Source organism: Anticarsia gemmatalis, chromosome Z, assembly GCF_050436995.1.
Source record: "Anticarsia gemmatalis isolate Benzon Research Colony breed Stoneville strain chromosome Z, ilAntGemm2 primary, whole genome shotgun sequence".
In the NCBI taxonomy this organism is placed as follows: Eukaryota; Metazoa; Arthropoda; class Insecta; order Lepidoptera; family Erebidae; genus Anticarsia; species Anticarsia gemmatalis.
Window position 1 is genome coordinate 15,223,637 of NC_134776.1, and position 25,575 is coordinate 15,249,211.

The following is a 25,575-nucleotide window of genomic DNA, read 5'->3' on the forward strand; positions in this document are numbered from 1 at the left end:
TAATTTAAATCTTATACACTTTTTAACTATACGAGCTTTATAATTTTATTATGTAATGGGTTTTAAACGCGATTGAAAATTAACGGTTAAACCTTATCTATACCAATATTATAAAGCTGAAGAGTTTGTTTGATTGATTGTTCGTTTGAACGCGCTAATCTCAGGAACTACTGGTCCGATTTGAAAAATTCTTTCAGTGTTAGATAGTCCATTTATCGAGGAAGGTTATAGGAGCAGAGTACCAGTGAAAAATGTTACCAAAACGGGCAAAATTTTGACCCATTCTCTCTTATGTGACGCAAGCGAAGTTGACGCTTTACTGGTTGTATCAATCGTAAATGATCATAAGTAAGAGACTTTTACCAAGGAATATAGCTTGGTTCCTAGTTTTGATAACATGAATTTAAAACGCCTAGGTAAATGATTTAATTAGGATTTTGATTTTGCATTTTAACTTTAGTAAAATTAAGTTTTCTAAAAATAAAATACCTAACAAACATTTTCTGAGATCTTTTGGTTATGATCTAGATTTAGTAAATGTTTGCATTTCCATAGTAACATGTTTTGTTAGAAAACTTGAGCCTTTTTGACATAATATTTTATATAATTAAGCATTAGCACAGATTAACTAATCGCTTCTTCGATTCTCGCGTTGAACTTTTCCACAGGTGATGTTTTCTGATGGTCGCCGATTTGTGTGAAACTGTCGTATTATCACACGATTTTAAATATTTATTAGTGCTAGGCTCGTGAATGAATTTTAACTGCGGACTATATTATAAGTAAGGCTGTGAGTATAGTATACAGCGGAAAGCGAATGGTCATTTTTGTATTTAGATTTTTACTTTTTTATTGGAATACGAAAATTTGTCAAGCACATCAACAATCTTTCTTGAAAAATCTTAAGATGATTAGTTCTAAGTTCTTCAGCACACGTTATTTTTTGTTATAGGAACACATACCTATTTAAAAAAATACTTAAGTTATTAAATTATAAAATAAGTGCTCTTAGCGTATTATCTAACTCATTTTTTGAATTCAATTAGTTTAGAAAAGTAAATAATATGTAGAAATCTAATTTTATAGTTCTTGTTCGAAAGCGATGTATTTCCGCTATCAGCATCACGATAACCGCGCGTTAACTGACACCGGAAACGTGATCAAATCTCAAACTCATCATTTATACAAAATTAGCAAACATCAGGCACATTTGATCAAAGGGAAAGTGTTTATAAATATTGTCACCGGACAGCCGGCCATCATTCCGAGTTCGATTGGGATTACGAAAATGTGGCTGCTTCTGGTCAGTCTTTTACCTTCATATTATCGTGATAGTGAAGTTTTTAATGTGATATTTAGTGATATAAATGTATTTGAGGGATGATTCCACCCTCTTATTTTTGAGTGATGTTAAAGTGGCATATCTTTAGTGAAAAATGTAGAGCTATCCTAGAAGCCTGTTACAGATTCTTGAGACCTTCGATTAGTTATATTACGAAACTAATTTGTTCAGTGTATAGATTAGGTTGTTGAAGGGTTTGTATATGTCATCCATAACGTGTATTGTATGTTGCAGGTAACGACAATCATCTCCGCGGTGGTGACCGATGCGGGATATCTGTACAATGCACCAAGCGCGCATTACAGCCAGTCCTATCAACAGCCAGCTAACATTCACCCAGCACACCACACTCCTGCGCACCACGTCCATCTCCCACATGCTCATCGCGAGGAAGACAGACCCTTAACGTACTCGATATCCTATAAAGACTATGTCTATTTGAAAAACGATCAAAACAACGCACATCATCATCAACAGAATCCAAATTATAACAATCTGAGAGCTTATGGACATGTTTCATATCCAGTAAACACTGGAAACATAGTACAAAATGTACAAACAAATTTCGGCGGTAATATCAACCAGGGTTACCCTAGATATTCGCAACCCTTACCCGATAACCATATAAATAACCATTACGTGCAACCTGTCACGTACACGACTAATGTACCGCAACAGCCCGTTATTAATGTTGCAGCGAATATTGGCTACGCACAACCCGCACCACTACCTATAAATAATAATCTGAATGCAGGATACTCGCAAGTGAACCACCTGGCACCTGCCAGCGCTAGTTACAGCAGTGGTTACGCTCAAACATCGGCCGCGGCCGCCAGTGCAAACAACGGTTATGTACAAACAGCACCAGACAATATTAATTACAATGGTGGCTACTCCCAGGTGTCAACTGCACCTGTGACGGATTCAGGTTTCACGCCAATCATTGGGAATAATTTAAACAATGCTTATGCTTCTACTGGTGTTGCTAGTACCAATGGATATGCTCAGGCTGCGGCACCACAAGTCACCGGTCCATCTAGCAACGCGTACAGTCAAGTTGTGGAGACTACTGCGCCTAGCACTGGATACAATCAAGCTGCACAAGCAAGTGTATCGTCGAGTAATGAGTACAGCCAAGCCGCCCCAGTTACCGCGCCTGCATTCAACGGATACAACCAGAATGCTCAAGCTGAAGCGTCTTTAAGTAATGGGTACACCCAAACCGCTCAAGCGTCAGCTTCTTCAACCAGTGGCTTCAGCCATGCCTCAGCCTCATCTGCTGCAGTCAATCTGAACTCTGGCTATGCTCACAGCGCCTCTGCGTCACAAAGTTATGAATCAAACAATGGATACGCGCAAACTGCATCATCAGCACCTGCTAACCTAAATATTGGTTATGCTCAAAGTTCAACGTCATCAGCCAGCGCTAATTTGAACAATGGCTACGAGTACGGCGCACCAGCGACCGGTGCTAATGTAAATAGTGGTTTCACGCCTAATTTAATATCAACAGCAAGCGGTAATTCGAACACTGCTTACTCGCAAGCTTCATCAGGGCCTGTCCATGTTGATTTAAATTCTGTTCTCACGCAGTCGACTGCTAGCTCAGCCAGTGCTATTAGCAATAGTTTTGTGCCAACGTTGACCTCTGGAGGTGATAACCTTCAAGGTGATTTGAGTCAAATCAACACGAATTCAGTGAGCACCGGCTCAGCGAGTTCTGTTAGTAGTCAAGCAGTAGCGCCTGTGATACATAAACACATATATTTCCACGTGCCTCCTCCAGAGATAGAAGAGGAAGCGAAGGTCGTTGCTCCCCCTCCGCCGCCGAAGAAGAACTACAAGATCCTATTCATTAAGATGCCGTCACAGGAGTCGAAATCGAAGGTGGCGCGTTTGCAACAACAAATAGCGCAACTGCAATCTGCGGCTGTGGAGGACAAGACACTTATCTACGTGTTGGTGAAGAACCCTGAGGATCCGAAGCCTGTAGAGTTGCCTAAACCGAAACCTTCCGAGCATCAAGTATTCTTCGTAAAATATAACGGTAACCCGTTCGATATTGCGTCACAAGTCAACGACGAATTAGATAATACTGGCGCGGTGAGGAGTATTGTTCCTTTACAGCCGGGACTTGTGAATGGACAACAACAACAAATACAGCAACAACAGCTACAGCAACAACAACTACAACAACAACAGTTACAACCACAAAAAAAGTGAAAGAAATTAGTCTGAATTAGGATTATGTACCTCAAGAAGCCATTCCTGAACGTCAATAAGTAGTGTAAGTGTAAATACTGCCACATCTTGCCTCCACCCGATATAAATTGTAAATATTATCTTTTCAATTATTGATTAAAATAATTTTTAACTCAATTGTGATGCCATCTTAGGACAGTCAGTTGAAAATAATAATTTTCTCAAGTCTAGTTTATAAGTTAATTTTAAGTATGTTTAAAATAATTGTTTTTGCGAAAAATTATAACGCCATGCGAATGATTGTTCATATGTCTCATGTTTATTTCCACAAAATTCTCTATTTGCTTCACACTAACATTTACTCAGTAAATCAATGTTTCTAACATAGATCAAAACAGCCAAAGCTTTTAAGTTAAGTAAGTTAATTTATTTCCATCTAGAATGCGTATATTATCGTCAATAAAAAGTAACTTGGTATTTTGAATGTGTATTTCAATGTTATGTAACTCAGAGTTTTGGAGGAAAAACTATAAAATTGTAACGTACATACATAATTTTGTTAGTTGAATTCAAGTCGGTATTATTACAGCCGATGTTTCGTTCAGAATTGTGATCATAATGGCGGTTACAGACTCATTAAAGATGGTTCAGTGGTTCTGGCGTGACGCACGCACGAATTTACGGATTAAATATAAAAACAAACTTTGTTAAACATATTATTATGATAAATTTACATTAGCATAGATAGCCTAAATGTAGTTATGTTACTTTACGTAATACGCCTATAACTATTTCTACGCATGGTGCCGATACGTGTGACCAAACTAGTTTCGAATAAATAAATATATGTAAATCACTGACATTCTGTTATACAACTATGTTATATAATGTGAAATCCTACTATCGTAATAAATGAACAGAAAATGAGATAATTAAAGTTAACGAATTGTTTACATTGAGTTTTTGTATGAATATTTATGATAGCGTGTGAAAGTTCCATAGATTAATGGTCCCCATAATGTACCGCGGCGTAGTCGCCTGCTTTTGATGTCCCATTTAACATTTAAATGCAGTTCTAAGTCAACTCTACCTTTGATATAATTGGTATTATATAAAACTGACATATTTACCACACCATGTTTATGATTGAGCGATTGAAATCTTATTTGAATAAAATCAATTAAAGTGTCACTTTTATAATATGAATATTATCGAATATATTTCAAATAATAATGCATATTCATGATATGGGCTGTTGCTAAAGCGAGTGTATTTTAATTCGATTACCTTACTTCCGGCTAGTTTCACGATGGCCATTGTAGAAATTAATTGGCCTACATTATTTCGATCATAATACTGACCGAAAGAAATAACATTTTAAAAGTAAAATAGACTTAGAAGTAATAATGTTAAGTTATAGTCATCATGGTTAATTCATTAGAATCACACAAACACCCTTCATAAGAGAGATGAATAGAAATATATGTTCCTAAAAATAAAAATTCTAATCTGTAGAAAATCTCTATGCAAAAATGGTTTCGACGACGTATACAAATGTGAGGGATGATTCAATATGGCATATTGAAAACGTGCACAGCACAAAAGCTTTTTGGTTAAAACTGGCTGCACACCGAAGAGTAAAACCGCCTTTGGAATGACTTCAGGAACTGTATAAAACTCATGAAAAGAGGGATTGACGTCAGCACGTTGAAAAGTTAAAAGTGGTTTTAGAATGGCCAACATTCGGCCAAGGAAAACCTCAAACTAATGGCTGTATTGAAAACGAAAGGCTAACAAAACCTCAACGAGAGGCGAAACTCCGTCGAGCATATTTTCTACCCTTTAGTTTCTGTTTCACGTAATTTGTAACATATAATGTTATTAAATAAGGGGGATTCAGAGCTGGTCGGTGTTTAGTCTTCTTTAATGTTGCGGTTGTTGCAGAGCCTAAATAATGCAACGAAATGCCGTAATAACTTTTGACGCAAGACTGACCTCAATGGACTTTTTAATAAATTACTCTAATAAATGTTTGTATGGTTTCTGGTTTGTTGTTTTAGTATAATCTATTTTATACTTGCATTATTTCGTTGTCCGTTATTAAAATATTTGTAAGCTGTCATGTTAATACAATGTGCCTATGCTTGTTTAACGTTGAATTAAGTCGATTAACTAGGTAGTATCAGCAAAACAATATTGCTTAAAAAAACCTCGATCAATTTACTAATTTTGAAACTTTCCCGCAAACAACTATTACAGACTCACTATCTTTTCAAAGATCTGAATTCAATGCGGTTTAGATTTTGAGCACCGAGCACGATTTAAAAATAAAACCTAAGTAAAGGTAGAAAGTCAGACGTTCAACGTATGCATTAAGTTCATTACGTAGTTAGAGCTGATATAGTTCTATAATAAGTGGAGTCAAAGTATCCATGTGTTAGTTTGAAAGTACAGTCGTATGGTGGACTCATTATCCATAAGTTACTACAATAACGGGGGCGAGGCAATTGCACCCCACCGGGCACTGTTCCAAAGTGATATTACCGAGAAATTCTCTAGTTAAAATTTTCTTTTAAGACCTGAGAAATGCACCAGGTGGCGAACCGGCGTGCCAGTTAATACATATTACACAAATTACAACAATAAACTTTGTCACGCGAACCACATTATATTGAAATTATAGCGTTCAAACTAGACTGTGTCAAGTTCAGTGTACGATCATTAACAATACTGAACGTTTTTTAGTCTCAAAGCTTTCTAATACCGATTTGGTGATAATCACAGTTCTACTAAATTAGATTTACTAGCGTTCGGTCGGTTGACCTCCAAATAACAAAAGGAAATTACATCGTTATCTCTTTCATCTTTGCCTATTTATTCCATTTATTCTTAGCATAAAATGTTCTCGTTTTTATTTCAGCACATTAATGGCTAAGTGGTACTGACCGTAATCTGAATCGGCCGGTGAGTTTTACTTCATGCAAAAATGTACTTTTACTATAAGTTATGTTTTTCTGTGTTCGTTGTAGCGTGAAACTTGTTACCATAAAGCAAGGTAAGAAGTGAGTGGTGTAGCGAAGAAAACACGCAGTTTTTCTAAATATTAATTACATTTTTCTTTTGTAAGAAAACTAAGTTATACTTTGAATTTTAAAAGTTCCTGCATGAAGTCTTAAAATGTGTTAAATAATAGGTTGATTATTTGATGTGATTTAGTATTATATCGCTATCAGTTGATACATTTGAAGACAGAGCAATGTTTCTAAATGTCAAATTAACTAAGTATTAACACAGGACTTTCTTCATTAACTGAAATACATATAAAATGAAAAACTAATTAAGGGCTAATCTAATTTCAAGATACACAAAAACAACGAAATACAATAATTAGTAGAAAGTATTTAGACGATGTTTCAAGCTTGCAGTGTCAAATAAAAAGCAAAGTTCATTGGCGTAAAGTAAAATGTAAATGAACGAGACTTGAGTATAACGAAGGTGTTTGCTCTGAAGAGTGCTCGGATAAAACAAGCTAAATGACTATGAACGTTGTAAGAATACTGCATACCCCTCCACTTGTTGTCTAAACTGAGTATTTGTACCTACGCTCTTCTTCTTAATCGTGTGGTTGGTGGTCAACCTAGTGTCAAAGTTGTTCAAGCAGCCCGAAGGCCTTTGACACGGCTTAACGACTGTTATCGTAGTAGATAACAACCGGGACTTTTTACGTGCCCTCCGAAGCACGGAGACGCCCGGTTCAAATACCATTATACGGTCACCCATCTATGGAATGACCGCGCCATGGGTTGCTTAACCCACAGATCGTTTACCAACCGGTGAGCGCAACTGGCTATGAGCCTAAGCTCTGTAGATAAGCGAAAAAGTTAACATCGCGGACACAACTTTGTGATAGGATTTTGCTTATAAAAGTGTAACAAGAGCACTTTAGAAACTATTACTCAGTTCCCAACCGAGTCTTTATTATTTACAATGTTTTGTTTTGAGGATAGTCTTTCAATATATTTATTAATAGATCCTTTTATCACAAAGTTCAGTATCTTTTCACACGGCAGACCGGTTTTAAGATTTTTGGACAAATAATAAGAAACTTATCTGATTAAATTTTGACAGGTCTTTTCATACATTCGCAGTATTTACCTAGCAGATAGGTTATCTAACAATTGTTCATAAACTATGAATCTCACTCTTATTCATGCTTATTTTTAAATAGATATAACTATTGTAAATAAAATACCATAGATTACAGAAAATAATAAAAGAAGTCGTATCAAAATCTTCGTACAAAGCGCCTGTGGTTTTTGTAACCCGAGCGAAATTGGTGTTTTCTTAGCTTTTTCCCCAGATTAAGACAGTGTGAAGAGGAATTAATTATTCCGTGACGTAAGCGGAGGGTCTTACTGCTCATTAAGTATACCACCCTCGCTGTAAATACCTAAAGACACAATACATTCTTGTACGATTAAATGCCTTGTCGGTTTGAGGAAAAATGGAGCCTCAGAAAGAAGGTAATCGATTTGTTTTAGCGTACTTAATGATGCGTACGAAGGGATTTTTTGAGGCTTGTTTTTCTAACTTTAAAAAGGTACATCTTACTTACTACTACTAGCTCTACCTTTAGAATTCAGTAAATACGATCACTATTCAATAAATTTGCAGATAATCATTTATTAATTAAGACTTCATCTCTAAATAAAACACACATTTTTATATATTAAAATTATATATTAATCCCAAAACAGAAGACAGTATAAGTATTGCACATCATAATTAATTTCATTAACAAACTAGAGTTACTTGTAAACAATAATTATTTAGAAGGTTGTCAGTTATAAAAGTGTTGAGGGCAAACATTCGCAGACTTCTGACGGTTTGCCGAAACTAAAAATAGGCGCAATAACTTCCAAGGTATCTAACACGAAGTTCGTAAACTAATTTTCATATAAAACTTCGTAGAACAAACAATACGAAGGTAATATATTGTTTAACTGGTACTGAAAATTGTCTCTGAAAATATTTTCATAAATAAATGGTAATTATAATAGCACTCGAGGTTTTAGTCGAAGGTATAAGTAGAGGTCAAGAAAACACTGCTGTTTCTTTGTCCCGATGAATTAGGGGGAAGTAATTGTCAGTTTTCAGAGCCCAAATCTGGACTCCTATTTAGAATATTCCAAAAGAAATCGAAGGAGACCTATAGCTCCTGAACCGACTTAAAAACTGTCGTGATCGTGAACGTGATCAGCAGTAATAGAGTTTAATAGAATCTATTCAGTATAGTCCAAGTTATTCAATTACACAAATCTTTTATAGCAAACAGAGTCGTTTCTGTATGAAAATACTATGTTTCATTCTTGTCATCTAAAAGTATTACATCGATGACAATCATATTCACGACAATATGGGTATACATACGCATACAGTATTTGCATGTAAACTGTGGAGCCATTTGTCGAACAGTTGACAGTCGCCTGCCGGACGAGCCTCGGCGTGTCATGGATCATGATGTTCAGTAACGGATGCAGATTCAATTTGTATCCCCATGAATGTCCTATAGAATAACTATTACACACTTCAAATCCTACTAATATTATAAATGCGAAAGTTTGTGAGAATGTATGTATGGATGTTTGTTACTCTTTCACGCAAATACTACTGAACCCATTACAATGAAATTTGGTATATAGGTAGCTGAAGACTGAGAATAACACATAGGCTACTTTTTATCCCGGAGTTCCCGAGGGATCGGGATTTATACGGGAAGCGTTTTAACGATGACGAAGTCGTGGGCGGCCTCTAGTATACTATATGGTCACTTTTTTGGTTATCTTTATTCCAGCTAAAGATGGTTTCAACTAGATCTATATCGGCGTCCCCTGAGTGTATATTATATTCACACGTCTTGAAACAATCAGAATTAAAGGTTGCCCAATAAGTCCAACGACAGTAAAGCCAAGTCAACCCTCAGATGGTTTTAACACCATTGACTACAGAACCTTTATATCTTACTAGCTGACCCGCGCAACTTCGTTTGCGTCACATAAGAGAGAATGGGTCAGAATTTTCCACGTTTTTTAACACTTTTTACTGTTACTCTGCTCCTATTGGTCGTAGCGTGATGATATAAAATATGCTTTTTTTCACGAAAAATATTCTCAAAATTATTTATATCTCTTAATATAACGAAATCGCGCTAAGGCATATCCGCCATTAAAACAGTTGCCATGGCAACGGAATTTTGTTAATTCAATCCATACTAATATTATAAATGCGAAAGTAACTCTGTCTGTCTGCCTGTCTGTCTGTCTGTCTGTCTGTCTGTCTGTCTGTCTGCTACTCAATCACGCCGAAACTACTGAACCAATTTGCATGAAATTTGGTAGGGAGATATTTTGATACCCGAGAAAGGACATAGGCTACTTTTTACCCCGGGAAAATGACGCATTTCCCGGGAAAATTCAAGTGGCCAACTAAGTCGCGAATAGTCAATATTATAATGACATTGAAATAACAAAATTCCGTTGTCATGGCAACTGTTTTAATGGCGAATATGCCTTAGCGCGACTTCGTTATATTAATAATTTTGAGATATTTTTCGTGAAAAAAAAAAAAAAAACCTATTTTATATCATCACGCTACGACAAATAGGAGCAGAGTAACAGTAAAGAGTGTTACAAAAACGTGGAAAATTCTGACCCATTCTCTCTTATGTGACGCAAGCGAAGTTGCGCGGGTCAGCTAGTGTCATTATAATATTAATATTTCGCGACTTCGTTGAATTTTCTGAATTTTCCCGGGAAATGCGTCATTTTCCCGGGGTAAAAAGTAGCCTATGTCCTTTCTCGGGTATCAAAATATCTCCATACCAAATTTCATGCAAATTGGTTCAGTAGTTTAGACGTGATTGAGTAGCAGACAGACAGACAGACAGACAGACAGACAGACAGACAGACAGACAGAGTTACTTTCGCATTTATAATATTAGTATGGATAGCCGACCCGCGCAACTTCGCTTGCGTCACATAAGAGAGAATGGGTCAAAATTTTCCCCGTTTTTGTAACATTTCTTACTGCTGCTCTGCTCCTATTGGTCGTAGCGTGATAATATATAGCCTATAACCTTCCTCGATAAATGGGCTATCTAACACTGAAAGAAGTTTTCGAATCGGACCCGTAGTTCCTGAGATTAGCGCGTTCAAACAAACAAACAAACAAACAAACTCTTCAGCTTTATAATATTAAGTATAGATTAGAAATACCCACTTTAATAGTCCAGCAATGTATAGTTCATTAACTTAACGGTATCTTAAGACTTTCTACTTCTAAGATGTTGAACTATAACAACAGGATGACTAACAGCAATTGATGGATCCAGGGTGGAAACAATAGGTACCTTTTCAGCAGTTTAACGCGCTAAGGAGAAAGACCAAAGCTGACCAGCAAAGTCAAGCTAATCAAGGTACATTATTGTTAATTGTGTGATAAATAAATGTAACACCTTGATATTCCCCTGCTGGGCAAAGGTCTCTTCCGGGAATGAGGCTTTGAGTCCTCTACTCTGGCCAGGTGCGGGTTGAGGATTGTTGAATTTTTATATTTAAAAGTTATCATCTGAGATATTCAACTGTGTGCTGTAGTTTCTACGTCTAGCGATATTGAATCTAAGAGAAGATATTTCCTTGAATATGCTCAGTGCGAAGTGCACATGTCGCAGCTTTGCCGTCCGACTGACTAATTCCACCAGTTTCAAGCGGATTATAAAGCCGGCGCCTCTTACCTATTGACCAGTTGCTATTGCTTTTAACACAATTCTCTTGACTGGTTTGGAATTCTGTGGTCTTATCGTATGATATTACATAACAATAACTGCCCACGTATCTTTATAGTATCTATACTAATATTATAAAGCTGAAGAGTGTGTTTGTTTGTTTGAACGCGCTAATCTTATCGAGGAAGGTTATAGGATATGTATCATCACGCTACAACCAGTAGGAGCAGAGTACCAATGAAAAATGTTACAAAAGCAAGGAAAATTTTACGCATTCTCTCTTATGTGACGCAAGTGAAGTTACGCGGGTCAGCTAGTAAATTATAATAACAATCGTAGTTACCCAGTTGTCGATGGGTAATACATGTATGTATTCGTAACAAAAAAAATATTCCTTCTCACTAATGCATTTTATCTATAAACTTCGTTAGCCTCATCCACATTCATGACATGACTACTTTCATTATTAAATAAAACAGTAATTTCAATATGCGGTAACGAGTGTGTTCGTGTATTAAGAACGTCATGAGACACCTGACCCCGGGCTAAAGTCTCACTCGAGACAAGGTGAATCTAATTAAGTGTTGTTCATATACAAGACGGGGAGCTTTGACAACACAAGTCTGGAATTAGTCTGCACTCTACAATACCACCTTGTTTTTACACAGATTACTCCAGCAAAACAAACATTCTCATTATTTTCAAGCAAGAAAAACACGTTTGAATAACTTTTAAATTCGCAACTTGTGCAAGCACCACAATAAAATTGTTATATCATGCCGTACTAGTCCACTAGTGATAACAATTCAGCATGATTTCACAATTCTATTGTGTTCGGAGTAACCGATCAGAATGAACCTTAACACGATTAGTTTGCAATAATCTGATGAGGACGTTGTGCAGTCGACAATAGTTGCAATAGCCAATACGAGAGAACCATTTGATTTGGATGCTTTGTCTTTGGAGCTAGAATACCCGTATTCAAAATCTGAGAATGTATTCCACTCCCAGGCTTTATTCTTCAAGTTGGATAAAAGCCTGTAAAAAATATGCATTACGAAAAGCTTTTTATGTTTGCGTGAAATACAAGGGTTACTAATGTGTTGAGTCATAACGCGACCTCCACAGTTGCCCGGCGCCGGCCGTTCTATCTCCATGTGATGCTATCTGCTCGAGATATTCCGCCCAAAGTACTCCTACACAACACCGTATAGCTCATAAAATCTTTATTTACTACTTTACTACATATGAAATGGCACAAATGTAAAATATACATATTTGAAACACTCTTACTACTATCATAAAGTGCAAATGATACTACTTATTGCGTCTACGTTCGTTTTAGAAAATGTTCACTTAAGCTTCAATAATATTTTATGCAACGATATTTTTCCTTGTGCAAGAGGAAAGCTCTCGTGAAGTCAGTGATCGATGTGTTTTTTGTTATTCGTTGAGCTGGATGTATGTGCATACTTATGTGCAGGTATACAAGAGCACTACGTACTTTCAAAGGATTGCACATGTTGACGAGCACTTCACCGCGAACAAGTAGGAGTTGGCCTTTTTTATTCGCAAGCTACGATGTTCAGACGTGCAAATACATTCGATGTGGGTAGAGTTGAACGTTATTTAGAGAATACATGTTTCACATATAAATCTCCGGCCGCGGCCCGCACAACTGCTGAGATAGAAAAATTGCAATGTTACTGCAATAAATCCAGCCTGCGGCTCGTTTCATGTTGGGGCCACTTTTTTCTTTGTACCGCCTCTTCACCGTCTCGTGACGACTATGAGGGTCCTCTGCTTTGTTTCACTCTCAGTGATTGTACGCTTTAATTCTTGTTACGCTACTATCAGAACAAAGTTTTGAATTAGAAAACTTTTGATTGGAATCGAGAGTGAGATCTGCGAACTTCAATGTTGATTTTAGTCAAAGTGAAGTTGTCTCTGCAGACGTTATTTGAAAATACCCTCCTGACAATGTAAGTGTGAACTAATGCATTAGTAGTCTACGTTGTTTTAGGTATACACCTGAGTCACCAGACACGGTGTCTGTTCATTGACGTCGAATATTAATAAAACGAATAGTGCAACTATAAGAGCGCGCGATATTAATTCCGGTTTCCAAATAACTGGCTTTACTACTTACTGCCAGAGATAAAGATTCAACGAATAGAAATTCTTTGATCAGTTTTTTGTCGAGATCTATCAATTTGACGAGTTATTCATAACGATATGGATTTGAAAAGTAGTATTCAATTCACGGTTTTTTGCGCTCATCGTAATTGGTACACTGGGGTTCTAAATTGGATATCGAAAAAGGCGGGTTGATGCTAAGACAAATTCTCAAAGAGACTAATACTTTTCATAAGTTTAGATACCTTTGGTTTTATTGGTTTTACCATAATTAAATTATAAACCACGTAGCCTATATTAAGACTACATATTGACCAATGAAGTCTTACATCATATTTAAATTTAACATTGTTTAAATATAGATTTTTGTGTATATTTCGCACATTGGAATGCCAGCACTAACTCGATAAGTCACACTCGCAGATCAGGGAAAAGCAAATGATCATTAATTTATTATCTAACATTTAAAATTTAACGGGCACTTAGCAATTACACATGGTTGATGAGATTAGTTATGTATAAATTGTGAATACGCAACTGCCTTCCGGGGTGGAGGAGATAATACGTTAGGTTTGAAAATAAGCATTTGCGAGTTTAAAGATCTGATTTGCTGTTTAGGAAGCTACCACTTCATTAATCTATACTAATATTATAAAGCTGAAGAGTTTGATTGTTTGTTTGAACGCACTAATCTCGGGAACTACTGGTCCGATTTGAAAAATTCTTTCAGTGTTAGATAGCCCATTTATCGAGGAAGACTATAGGATATATTATCACGCTACGACCAATAGGAGCAGAGTACCAGTGAAGAATGTTACAAAAACGGGGAAAATTATGATTCTCTTATGTGATGCAAGCGAAGTTGCGCGGGTCAGCTAGTTACTAATATAAAGTCATGCCCAGATCCAGCGGAAGGAAGAAGAAACATAAGAACGTCTCTTGACACTAACTTGTCACACAAAAAGTTGTAATAATTTGGTTTTCAAGTACCACTTAAGGATAGAGATAGAGAAATGGGAAGTACAGTCAAGAGAATAATGTGTTTAATTTAAACTACTAACCCCCGGTTTCTGAGGTACATTTAGCGATAGTTTATTTATTCAATAGCGTTAAAACTCATATAAAAAAGTGCTATTGAATAGATAAACTACCGCTAAATGTACCTCAGGAACCGAGGGCTAGTACTTTATCTCAAACTCGTACAACAGATCGTAAGTCGCAGAGATTTAAGAATTACACAATTATCATTTTACATAGACAAGGAATTTGCAAAGTTGGTATCATAAAGTGTAATAATTCAATGTAATTATATACATTAAGCTAAAGCCTTACAACTAAATAAGTAGGTGCTTAATATTCTACCGACGAACGCTTGTACATTCACTTTAATTTCTTTTCCTTTAGCACCGCCTTAATATTATAAACACTAGCTGACCCGCGCAACTTCGCTTGCGTCACATAAGAGAGAATGCAGGGTCATAATGTTCCCCGTTTTTGTAACATTTTTCGTTGCTACTCCGCTCTTAATAACCATAGCGTGATGTTATATAGCCTATAACCTTCCTCGATAAATGGACTACCTAACACTGAAAGAATTTTTCAAATCGGACCAGTAGATCCTGAGATTAGCGCGTTCAAACAAACAAACAAACATACTCTTCAGCTTTATAATATTAAAGTATTAAAGTATAGATTTAGTTAAAACCGTGTGTACTCATAGAAAGCTGAATGACTGGCTTTACTTTCAGATTAATTTGAGATTTATGATATATTAGCTTCTGTCCGATGTTTTGTTCGCGTAGGAAGATTTTCATGATCTTATGACTATAAAGGTGCTTTTATTTGTTTCAGAGGTAAATTACATAAGAGGAGTAGCTTTTTAATTAGCAATAAGATACTAATAGTTCCAGATGTACCTCTGAATAAACAATTAGATAGAAATTAGCTCGTAATGGAACTAAGAAAAGGAGTATTAGCCTCCGCGGTTAAACAGTTTCTGAATAAATCTCAGTTAGCCTATTACAGAATTTTGGTTCAATAACCTTTATCACTTTATCTATTCGGTAGATTATCTGGCACTTATGTACAAGCCGTGACATTGGCGCCTATAAATCAAAAAGTGAAGTTTTCTATACGTGCAGCGCAAAACTTATTACAAAATTTTGTCTCGATAACCTGTCATTTTATCTATTCGTTATCTGGCAGTTATCCACAAGCCGTGAAACTGGCGTTTATAAACTGAAAAGTGACTTTTTACTCCGTGCAGCGTAAAAATAGCTCCTGCAATTTCGTAGATCGTCGGTCGCAAATAAACGCAGTTTACCTGATTACTCTGTAAACGTAGACGTAGATTTATTGATGATCGCGGCTTTTGTACTGCGGTCTGATTGGTTGTGTTCTAGTTAGCTTTAAGTGGACGTTTGAAACATTAATAGCGTGGAATTATGCATCGGAGGCGCATGTTTACGTGCGTGCCGGCGAATACCGATGGGTGAATGGAAATGATGTAACAGTACCTAGCTTAGCCACACCAGATGAATATCACTTTTTATTCTGCCGTGACCTACACACTATTTCTCAATGACGGCTTCAATACACTTTCAAAATTAATATTTTGTTACGTGCCATGCTTAATGCTCTGGATGGAGATTTGTATAACTCCTCTAAAGATAAGTAAGGAATAAAGTTGGATATAAAATACTATAAAAGAAGTGATAATCTCAAAATCTACTAAACTGATTTTCATGCGGTTTTTACCAATAGATAGGGTAATTTTCGAGGAAGGTTTCAGTGTTTAATCTGTTAAAGTTTGCTAGGTGTTACCCAGTCGAATCCGGAGCGGGCTGTTCGTATAAAATATTTTAAGGTGGAGTATATAGTATATATCAAAGAATCCGATACAGCCAGTACAGGTACATAAATTGGCTGTAGAAAGTGCACTTGAATAAATAAAATAATTTTAGTAATTACTCGGACCGGTCGCGAAATATTTATGTATACTTATTCATGAATTGTAATTCACATTGCTTGTTATTTAAAAGTTTTATTTCCAAGAAGCATTACCTCAATAAATAATTCATTACAAAAACTAGATTATTAAGATATCCATTATTTAACAGCAAAAAGTTTGATATTAGAAACTACTTGTAATAATTGTTCTTAGTTTCACACTTGGGGTGGCGATCAATTTTCCCATTAAAAATAATAACTCGATGATAATTACTTTAATATTTTTTCGTAACTAATAATTTCTATGTTGTAGTTATAGTTTATTCATAAACTAAATTGTTTCAATTTTAAGACCTTCGAAATAACTGATATTATAAATGCCAAACTTTGGATGTTTAGAGGAATGATCGTTTCTCATCCATGTAAAACTACTGAACAGAATTTGATGAAATTTACGCAAATGCCTTATAAACTAGATTAACACACAGAATACTATTTATCCCGTTTTTAACGCTGACCTATGTATACTAATATTATAAAGCTGAAGAGTTTGTTTGTTTGTTTGTTTGTTTGAACGCGCTAATCTCAGGAACTACTGATCCGATTTGAAAAAATCTTTCAGTGTTAGATAGTCCATTTATCGAGGAAGGTTATAGGCTATATATCATCACGCTACTACCAATAGGAGCAGAGAACCAGTGAAAAATGTTACAAAAACTGGGAAAATTTTGACCCATCCTCTCTTATGTGACGCAAGGGAAGTTGCGCGGGTCAGCTAGTAGTTTATAGCCTGGATTGACACAAGACTTTTCCCCTCCTAATCTTTTCAAGCCATTAGCCAAGCATTTATGTATATAATCTTGCCTATAAACATATCTAAGTCCAAACTGAAAGTTATACGACACTAATTACCTTGTTATTATGTATATCCTCTAATACTAATTAAAAAGAGTATTGATTGACGTGCGTGATTGGTTTGTTTAACCCGCGTGTGTGCGATAGTTAATCTTTGAACGTATATGGATAGATGCATTGTGAAATGAGTTGCAATGTTAGCCGAATTGGCAGTCTTAGTCATCATTAGTCATGGATTTTAGTAGAGCATCTAGTAAATCTAGCCCAAAATTGTGGGTTTTTTTCGAAAATATTGTTCTTTGCACCGATATTAATATTGAAAGTTACAAATTCATATGGATAAAGAATAATCGTTGTGATAGAGTGTGTTTGCTTTGCTATAATCATTGGAGTTCAGTGTCGGATTCGTTTTTTGTAAATTGGGAAGTTTTAGCATTCTATAATAAGTCATTCACTAGTTGTCGTTGAATTTCGTGTCCACGATTCGTATATTACTTATATCCTTCAAAATATTAGTTGAGTTTAATTTCTTAAAAATATCAGTAAAATTTTATTTTTTAATTAAGAAGTGTAATCCACTCTTAATAGTTTTTTCTTATATCACGGTTTTGGACATTAACTGGAGGCGATAGCTCTGCCCATAACAGCAAAATCTATACTGGTCATATATGTCTTGCAGGACAAATCCGGCTCTAATGACATCTTGCTAACGAACCTCTGCAGATTTATCGACACAATAGTTCGTATTAGTTTTGAAACAAAGAGTAATAAATTATATTATAATAACAATAGCAGAGATAAAACACAATGTCATCATCCATTATATTATTATAATAACTCCAATATCGTAATGATATATCGACATTTTAGTTAAACAGACAATTCGCTTTATTAAGAATTTGATAAGTATAAAATATTGCCAACAATTTCGATACTACTTGCAAAATATTAAAAAAAAATACGAGCTAGGAATGTGTGTGTTCATATTTCTACTGTTATGTTACAAAACAATATTTTTTCTAAGATTTCGAAAGTGGGTATACGTTAAGTGATCTCGAGCATCACTCCATCACAGGCTGTTACGATATAATGTATAGACCTCAGTGACAGTTGCAAGTCATATCCACATATCAAAGATCCCAAAATTCATTCACAACTCTCTTGGAAACGATTGAAATGTCGTTGGCGGCTATATTGAATTCAAATACCACGGGAGTTTGCTTCGTAATACTCAAAGTATTATAAATGCGAAAGTTTATGAGAATGTATGTATGTATGTATGTTTGTTACTTTTTCACGCAAATACTACTGAACCGATTACGATGAAATTTAGTGTATAGGTAGCTGAAGACCTAGAATAACACATAGGCTACTTTTTATCCCGGAGTTCTTGAGGGATCGGAATTTACACGGGAAGGGATTCCACACGGACGAAGTCGCGGCCGGCCTCTAGTTAAACATATATTTCGATTAAGTGAGCAACAACGTGAACATTTCTAAAAGTACTAATCTCTGTAATCGCCAAGAACTTGTATCCATTTACGAGTACATACGTCAATAATGTTTGATTAGTGACCGAGCAGTGGCAGAATTGTTCCAAGTTGTTCTTGTTCAGTTAGACAGTTCGCTAATTACAACATACGATAACTGTACCCAGTCTACAAAGACACGGTAATAACTGCTACTGAAATTGATCAATGACCGATCTGAGATATGGTCGTAATACTTGGTCCCTTTGTGCTTTTAAAAATTAACTTTTAAACTTTCAAATATAAAATGAAGTCCTTCAAACTAATAAGATCTTAGTTTAAATACTGTAGGCACAGAAGCCAGTAGCCACTTCAATTATATAATATTCCGTCTCAATTAAAGTGAAGGGTCGTCTATCTCTCTATTTTCAAGGCTTGTTTCACGTTGGTGATGCGCGAGATGACGCAGCCCTGTCGCCTCACACAAAGGATGATAAATTCATTTCAGAAATTCAGACATATTTGAAAAATGCGACGCAGTTAATTAATAGTTGCATCTAGCTGTCTGTTCCCTGCTTTGTGAAATTAATTTCAACAGAAAACAACGACACGGGTTTTTTTTCTGTTACGTTATATTATTTTGTACAAAAGTTGTGAAATTACGTGAGGCGATTATTTCAACTTACGGTTACGTGAGTGCGGGTGATATTCAAAGGATCAAACAATGTTTTTATTTTATTTGCATGGAACAAATCGTTGTCCCAGCAATTGTTATTATTATCCGGTGGGTGTATTCGAGGTTTCTGTTTGATTGCAAATTGCAATATTTATTGCTTACGTTCACAGATATCATTTTAATATTTAACATCTGTGTTTCCCCGAAGGGTGCCGTGAAAATATTTATGTTTCACACCGTATTTTGGACGTATATTTAATTTTAAATCACGCAGCAACCAAAAATGTAATCGTTTCGTTCATGAAATGGATTTACAAGAGTTATTTGTGGTTGTTTGTGTCAGTAGATATTTGAAAAATTTTGCATTCTAATAAATATAAATATGCAAATTATTATTAAAAACATTATTAATAATCCTTAAAACTGCATAATTGTTTAGAGTGCAATGGGTTATTACAATGTTTACTTACCCAAACCACGGAATTAAAATTGAACGCTCAAGTTAAAATCAATACTAGCATTGCGGATATAAAACTTAAATCTACTAATGAAACGGTAAGACCTTTTATCAGGCCGGGCCAGCCACGATATCCTTTGAATCAACACTATACCGATAAGTGCAAAAACTCTGGCTGCGTTTTCACTTCAACGTTCCTATATAGTTATATACATACATACGTACATACATAGTTGTATAAAGGGGCAGCAGAGTTTGTCATTGTTCTCGGCGTCGGTCTTCAAGAGGTTGAACTCAGTGAATGGTCCAAATCAGGGCGGTTTTGTTTCCACAAGGCCTCTTGTCGAATTCCAAGCGTTGACTTCGTACGTCACTATCATTTGTCCTCAGTTCAGGCTTCAAGAACATTTACACGGAGATTTAGGAGACGTGTGCACTATTTCTCCTAATTTATGTCTGCTACGAGACTGTTTACTCAAGAAAAGCTTGTGGCTTAGTTAACAACAGCCGCGCGGATCGATCTCTGCGGTTAAGTCATGCTTGCCGAGGTTGATTAGTGGATGGGTGACCATCTTATACATATGGAGTTCCTAGGTGTTTCGGAAGGCACGTGAAATTGTGGGTCCCGGCTGTCATTTTCGAAGATCTTTGACAATCGTTAACAGTAGTCAGAAGCTTGAAAGTCTGACAACCAGTCTTACCGAAGGGTATCGTGTTATCCCAGGTAACTGCGTTGCGGAGGTCAGATAGGCAGTCGCTTTATGTAAAACACTGGTATTCAGCAGCATCCCGTGAGACTGGAAGCCGACTCCAACATAACTTGGAAGAAAGGCTAAGCTGATATATAACAAGACTGTTTTCTGCAGATGACGTCGAACAAGTTTGTGTATACGTCTAATAGCGAAACAACGGAACAAAAAGCTTGCAAACAATGTTCTCAGCGATAGTTGCTCCTACCTAATTTATGTTCGGAGTCTGCGTTTGTAGCGCCATTCACAGCTTTTTGCTAAAAACTTTTAAACGATTTTAACGAAAAACAAAGCGAATAGATTCAGCTGCATCTTTGGGAGTAAACAATGTCTAAATTTATTAGCTAACTAACTAAACGAATGCAGTTTTTTACTTGGAGTAACTAATGAACATTATTCGTGATTATATCTTTTTCTTTACTGTAAATTACTTAGCAAAGAGAACTTTAGTCTGTATAACTTAAAACGTATATTATATTAGGTCGGGGAAAAAGTCTTTTCGCATTATAGTATGTATGAACTTGTAATAAAATCTGTTCTCTACACAAAAAAGCTCGATATTTGGGTACCTCACGAGCTCACTAAAAGAAACCCAATGAACCGTGTACTCATTTGTGATTCTTGAAGCCAAAGAGATTTTATTACAAGTTCATACATACTGTAATGCGAAAAGACTTTTTCGCCGACCTAATATATTGTTGTTCTACAAAAAGTCTATGAGTAAGTACCATTGTGTATTCAATATCCCTACACAGCTACACATATATGTATATTTGTTGATAGTGGCACGTACGTGGAACACGGTACTATTGATTAAGGGAGTCATCTGTCATAATTACATGTATTCCATCCGTCTTGCCGTGTATTCTCTGTTTCCCTCCATCGGCGCAGAGAACAGACTACGGGCGCGTTCCCACTATGTCGTGACGACAGATAATCGTGTAGTTTAAGTGTCGTGGCTTATATATTTTAATGGAGGTGTTACCTTATAGAACGACACTACTTACTTACATTTTTTGCAGTGACGACAGATTATCTTGACAGTGGGGACGGCTAGATACGAATGTCACTAAACAATATTTTTTATTGACGACAAACAATCTTTATAATGGGAACAGCTAGAGACGATAGTCGTCCAACAATAAATGAATCGTTACGACATAATGGTAACGCGCCCGTACCTCTATATCTATCGTGAGTAAATACTGATCCATATTTACTTAGAGTATTGTTTTATGGAGACTAAAAGTCTGTTATAGTCAGGTAGGTCTTATTCGTCGATGGCAGAACTATTTATGTAGCACTAATATCCTTCCTACTTAATATTATAAATGCGAAAGTTTGTGAGTATGTATGGATGTCTGTTACTCTTTCACGCAATACTACTGAATCTATTACGATGAAATTTAGTATATAGGTAGCTGAAGACCAAGAATAACACAAAGGCTACTTTTTATCCCGGCGTACCCGAAGGATCGGGATTCACACGGGAAGGGTTTCCACGCGAATGAAGTCTTGGGCGGCCTTTGGTATCTATTAAGACTCATAACGCTGATTTTTTATATTTAAGAGGCTAACGAAACACTGCTATTACCTTTTACTAATAGAAAAATTCTCATTAACAAACTTAAATTTTTGATTATAAGGCAGGGCTCGCCTTCCTAGTTCGGATTAAAATGTATTAAGGACCTCGTGGGTGTATCTTTTAAAACCTAGCACCTTCTGAGAAATGACGGGCACCTTGTTATTTAAATATTCAAATACACTCTTAGATAAGTAACCCAAAATACTCGTATTTAAAATGATGGGGCTTATTTTACAGAGAGAGGTTAAAATAGAATACTCCTATGAAAATTTTTCGTCATAGTTTTGACATTAAAAGCGGATATAATCTAAAAATGCATCATAACACACATATTTATTAAAATTTTCGCCGAGTTTGTTAAAAAGGAGTATCTTATTTCTCATTAGCTATTCTCAAGCGAATATTCTGGAAGGAATTTGGTAGACTAGTTGGCATATTTACAAGTCTGTTGCTTATAAAAGCGTTTATAGCTCAGCTTATTATATAATAAGCGCTAGTAATAATGCTTATTACTCAGGCTTACAGCATTTATGTGTGAACGCAAAGAATTTGAATATGTTTAGTAAGCAGTAGTATTTTTATATAATAATGAATGCTTAGCCGAAAGACAGCTGGTTCAGAGGCGTCTGACTTAGTTTTCTAAAAAAGAGAGCAGCTTTGATCCTAAATTTAATAATTAAAAAAATAAATAATTTTAACCCATTTATGTCCCACTGCTGGGCTTAGACTTAGACTTTGAGTCCACCACGCTGGCCAAGTGCGGGTTGGGGACTTTGCATGCCTTCAATAAATGTATTTAACAAATTTTAGGCATGTAAGGTTTCCTCACGATATTTTCCTTTATCGTTGGAGCATAATCATTAATAGCCCAAAATTCTCATAGTTGGGAGCAGAAAACTTACAAGAAAATTAAATCATTACTAACTTATATCCAGAATCGTATACTCGAATTTGGTAAACCAAAAAGATTACTTACACCAAGATACATAAGGACAAAACATTTGTATATTTTTATAAATAAATCCGCAATTATGTATTCGACCGCTAAGTCTCCCAAGATATCTTTTATTGGTCCAAAATGTTGGCTTCAAGTGAAATTGTGACAATTATTGTGTGCTACAAGTGAATACGAATCGGTGTTGGTATCTCCAGGGAAATTATTGTAAGGTGGCGGGCGGCACACCCACACCCTCTCCTTGCCATAACGGCACTTGATCCGTTCCACAATGATTAGAACAAACGTGAACCACACGTGTTAAGACGGAATTAAAGATCTACTGCGATAGGTCTAAGTAACTTCCCACGTAAGTATTCGAGGGTTTGAAACCTATAAAAGAATGGCCTTTCGAAGATTGAAATTTTGTCTGTATTGAGATAATTATCACTGGTTTGAAAGGAAAATGCCATGATGAAGCATGGATTTCTTGCCGTTTCTTTTCACGAGCAACCAGCTTTTCCATTACGGTCAAAGAAATCATATGACTATTTCATATACTTTGTATGAAGTTTATGAAATAAAGAGTAAAATTAATTTAATTTTATTTAAAACCGCACGTAACGAGGGGTTTTTTAAAGTTCTTGAGAGGTTGGAAAATGTCCAACCTGCATTTGGGGCAAAACCCTCCCCCATTCCGGGACGAAACGCTTGTCCAGCAGAGGGACAATGTAATGTCACGTGCTTGTAACATATGAACGATTGATTCATGCGTTTAGATCAGTGGTTTCCAACCAGTGGTCCGTGGAAGACAAAATATGGTCCGCGAATGATTTTAAAATAATCATTATCAGGATGATTATTAAACTTTATTTTTAATATACTTACGAAGTTGTCCCTGCTAGCAATAATAATATAAAAGTGGCCCCGGACTAAGAAAAGGTTGGGAGCCCCTGGATTAGATGCTAAACTATTGGTATGCTTTGGTTTTGTTTGTTTGCTTATACGCAGTCCGCTAAACTTCCTAAGTTTATCTAAATAAAAAGTGTTTTTGGACAACTCACACATACAACGGATTTCAAACTATGCAGTTTGTATTGTGTAACTAGACAATTGATAAACATACTGATTTGCTTATAAATATACGTTTGTTTAAAGATCAGATAAGTGTTTTTATCGTTACCATTATAGAGGTATTAATTTTGTACAACAAATTAAGTTGAGTCAAAACTAAGTTGGTAAACGATGAAATGCCTGCTTTAGATATTCATATATATATTTATAAAAAACTATTATTAGTCTAATAACTTAGTAAATGAAATTCAGAATATCAGTTATCTGTAGGCTTATGCGGTTGAATGTGGCCTGTTCGATACGACTACTTAATTTTGGAAAACACAGTATTATTAGGGTCTCTACTAAGTTATCGAACTATGTACTTATATACCTGATTTAGATAAAAATATATTTATCGCGGAAAATAGACGATACCACTTAACGCATTTCGAAGTAGTCACAAGTCACACAGTAATAATGCATCTTACATCTCTTTTTCATCTAAACACTTAGTTGTGTGAATACCTAGTCCGTTTTTCGTTAGCGTGCCTCGTTGTACGCGAGACTAGATTGGGGTAATTTTGAGACGGTACGCTTAAGCCCGGCCTAGGCTTGTGTTTTAATTATCTTGAATAATTAAAATAGTTCAACGAACTCCTCCTAAAATAGTTACTTAGACTTTAATATAAAATACGTGACGTCATTAAAGTGTTTGTATATTCATATTTTTTAAGTTGAACTTTTTATCTTAGTTAGAGGAAAGGGACGCATCAAGGAATTAATTTATGTTTTGCTAATAATTATTTTTAAATTTAGTAATACAAGCATACCTCTTTCATTTTAAATTTTATTCATCGCAATTTTTGTCGTAATATGTTTCGACATTACTTTAATTATTATTGAATCATTCAACAACTAACAAGTATTTATAAATCTAATCAGTTGCCAGGACCCACGTAAACATCAGTACCATCACTGAACCGTCGACGATAAAATATAATTATTAGCTCAAACGCTATTAATTTAACCTGAGAATCTTCAGATGACATAACATACATATTTTAACACAGCAACATGTGAGCGTCAGCAAACTGTTTATAATTCCACGATACACATCTGTCGAAGCACCCCTCCTTAAATATCAAGATTTATGGAAAGCCGATATGCCTCATTTAGTTAGGACTGCTTCAAGATGTTGGATTCCAATATTGTTGTACCAACCACAGACTTCTATTAAAATAGTATTGTTTTGATAATAAAACGCAAAACTAAGGTCATTACTTAAAGTGATATGAACGAATTGATAACACAACTCGTGTGAAATTATCTATTTATGTATCTAAGCATGCTCGGTAAATAATTCTTTGTTTATAATATTGTCG

The 25,575-nt window shown here is 35.7% G+C and overlaps 2 protein-coding genes across 3 annotated transcripts in view; one reads left to right on the forward strand and one right to left on the reverse strand.

Annotated features, from left to right (window-relative positions):
* Window positions 1-25,575, reverse strand: part of LOC142986315 (frequenin-2) — a 222,229-nt gene that overhangs the window by 11,851 nt on the left and 184,803 nt on the right. The gene's annotated exons all lie outside the window — the stretch shown is intronic.
* On the forward strand, window positions 1,271-4,785 carry LOC142986719 (uncharacterized). Its single transcript, XM_076135324.1, has 2 exons — window positions 1,271-1,303; window positions 1,577-4,785. The coding sequence occupies exons 1-2, from the start codon at window positions 1,289-1,291 to the stop codon at window positions 3,563-3,565; spliced, it is 2,004 nt and encodes a 667-aa protein (XP_075991439.1). The 5' UTR covers window positions 1,271-1,288; the 3' UTR covers window positions 3,566-4,785.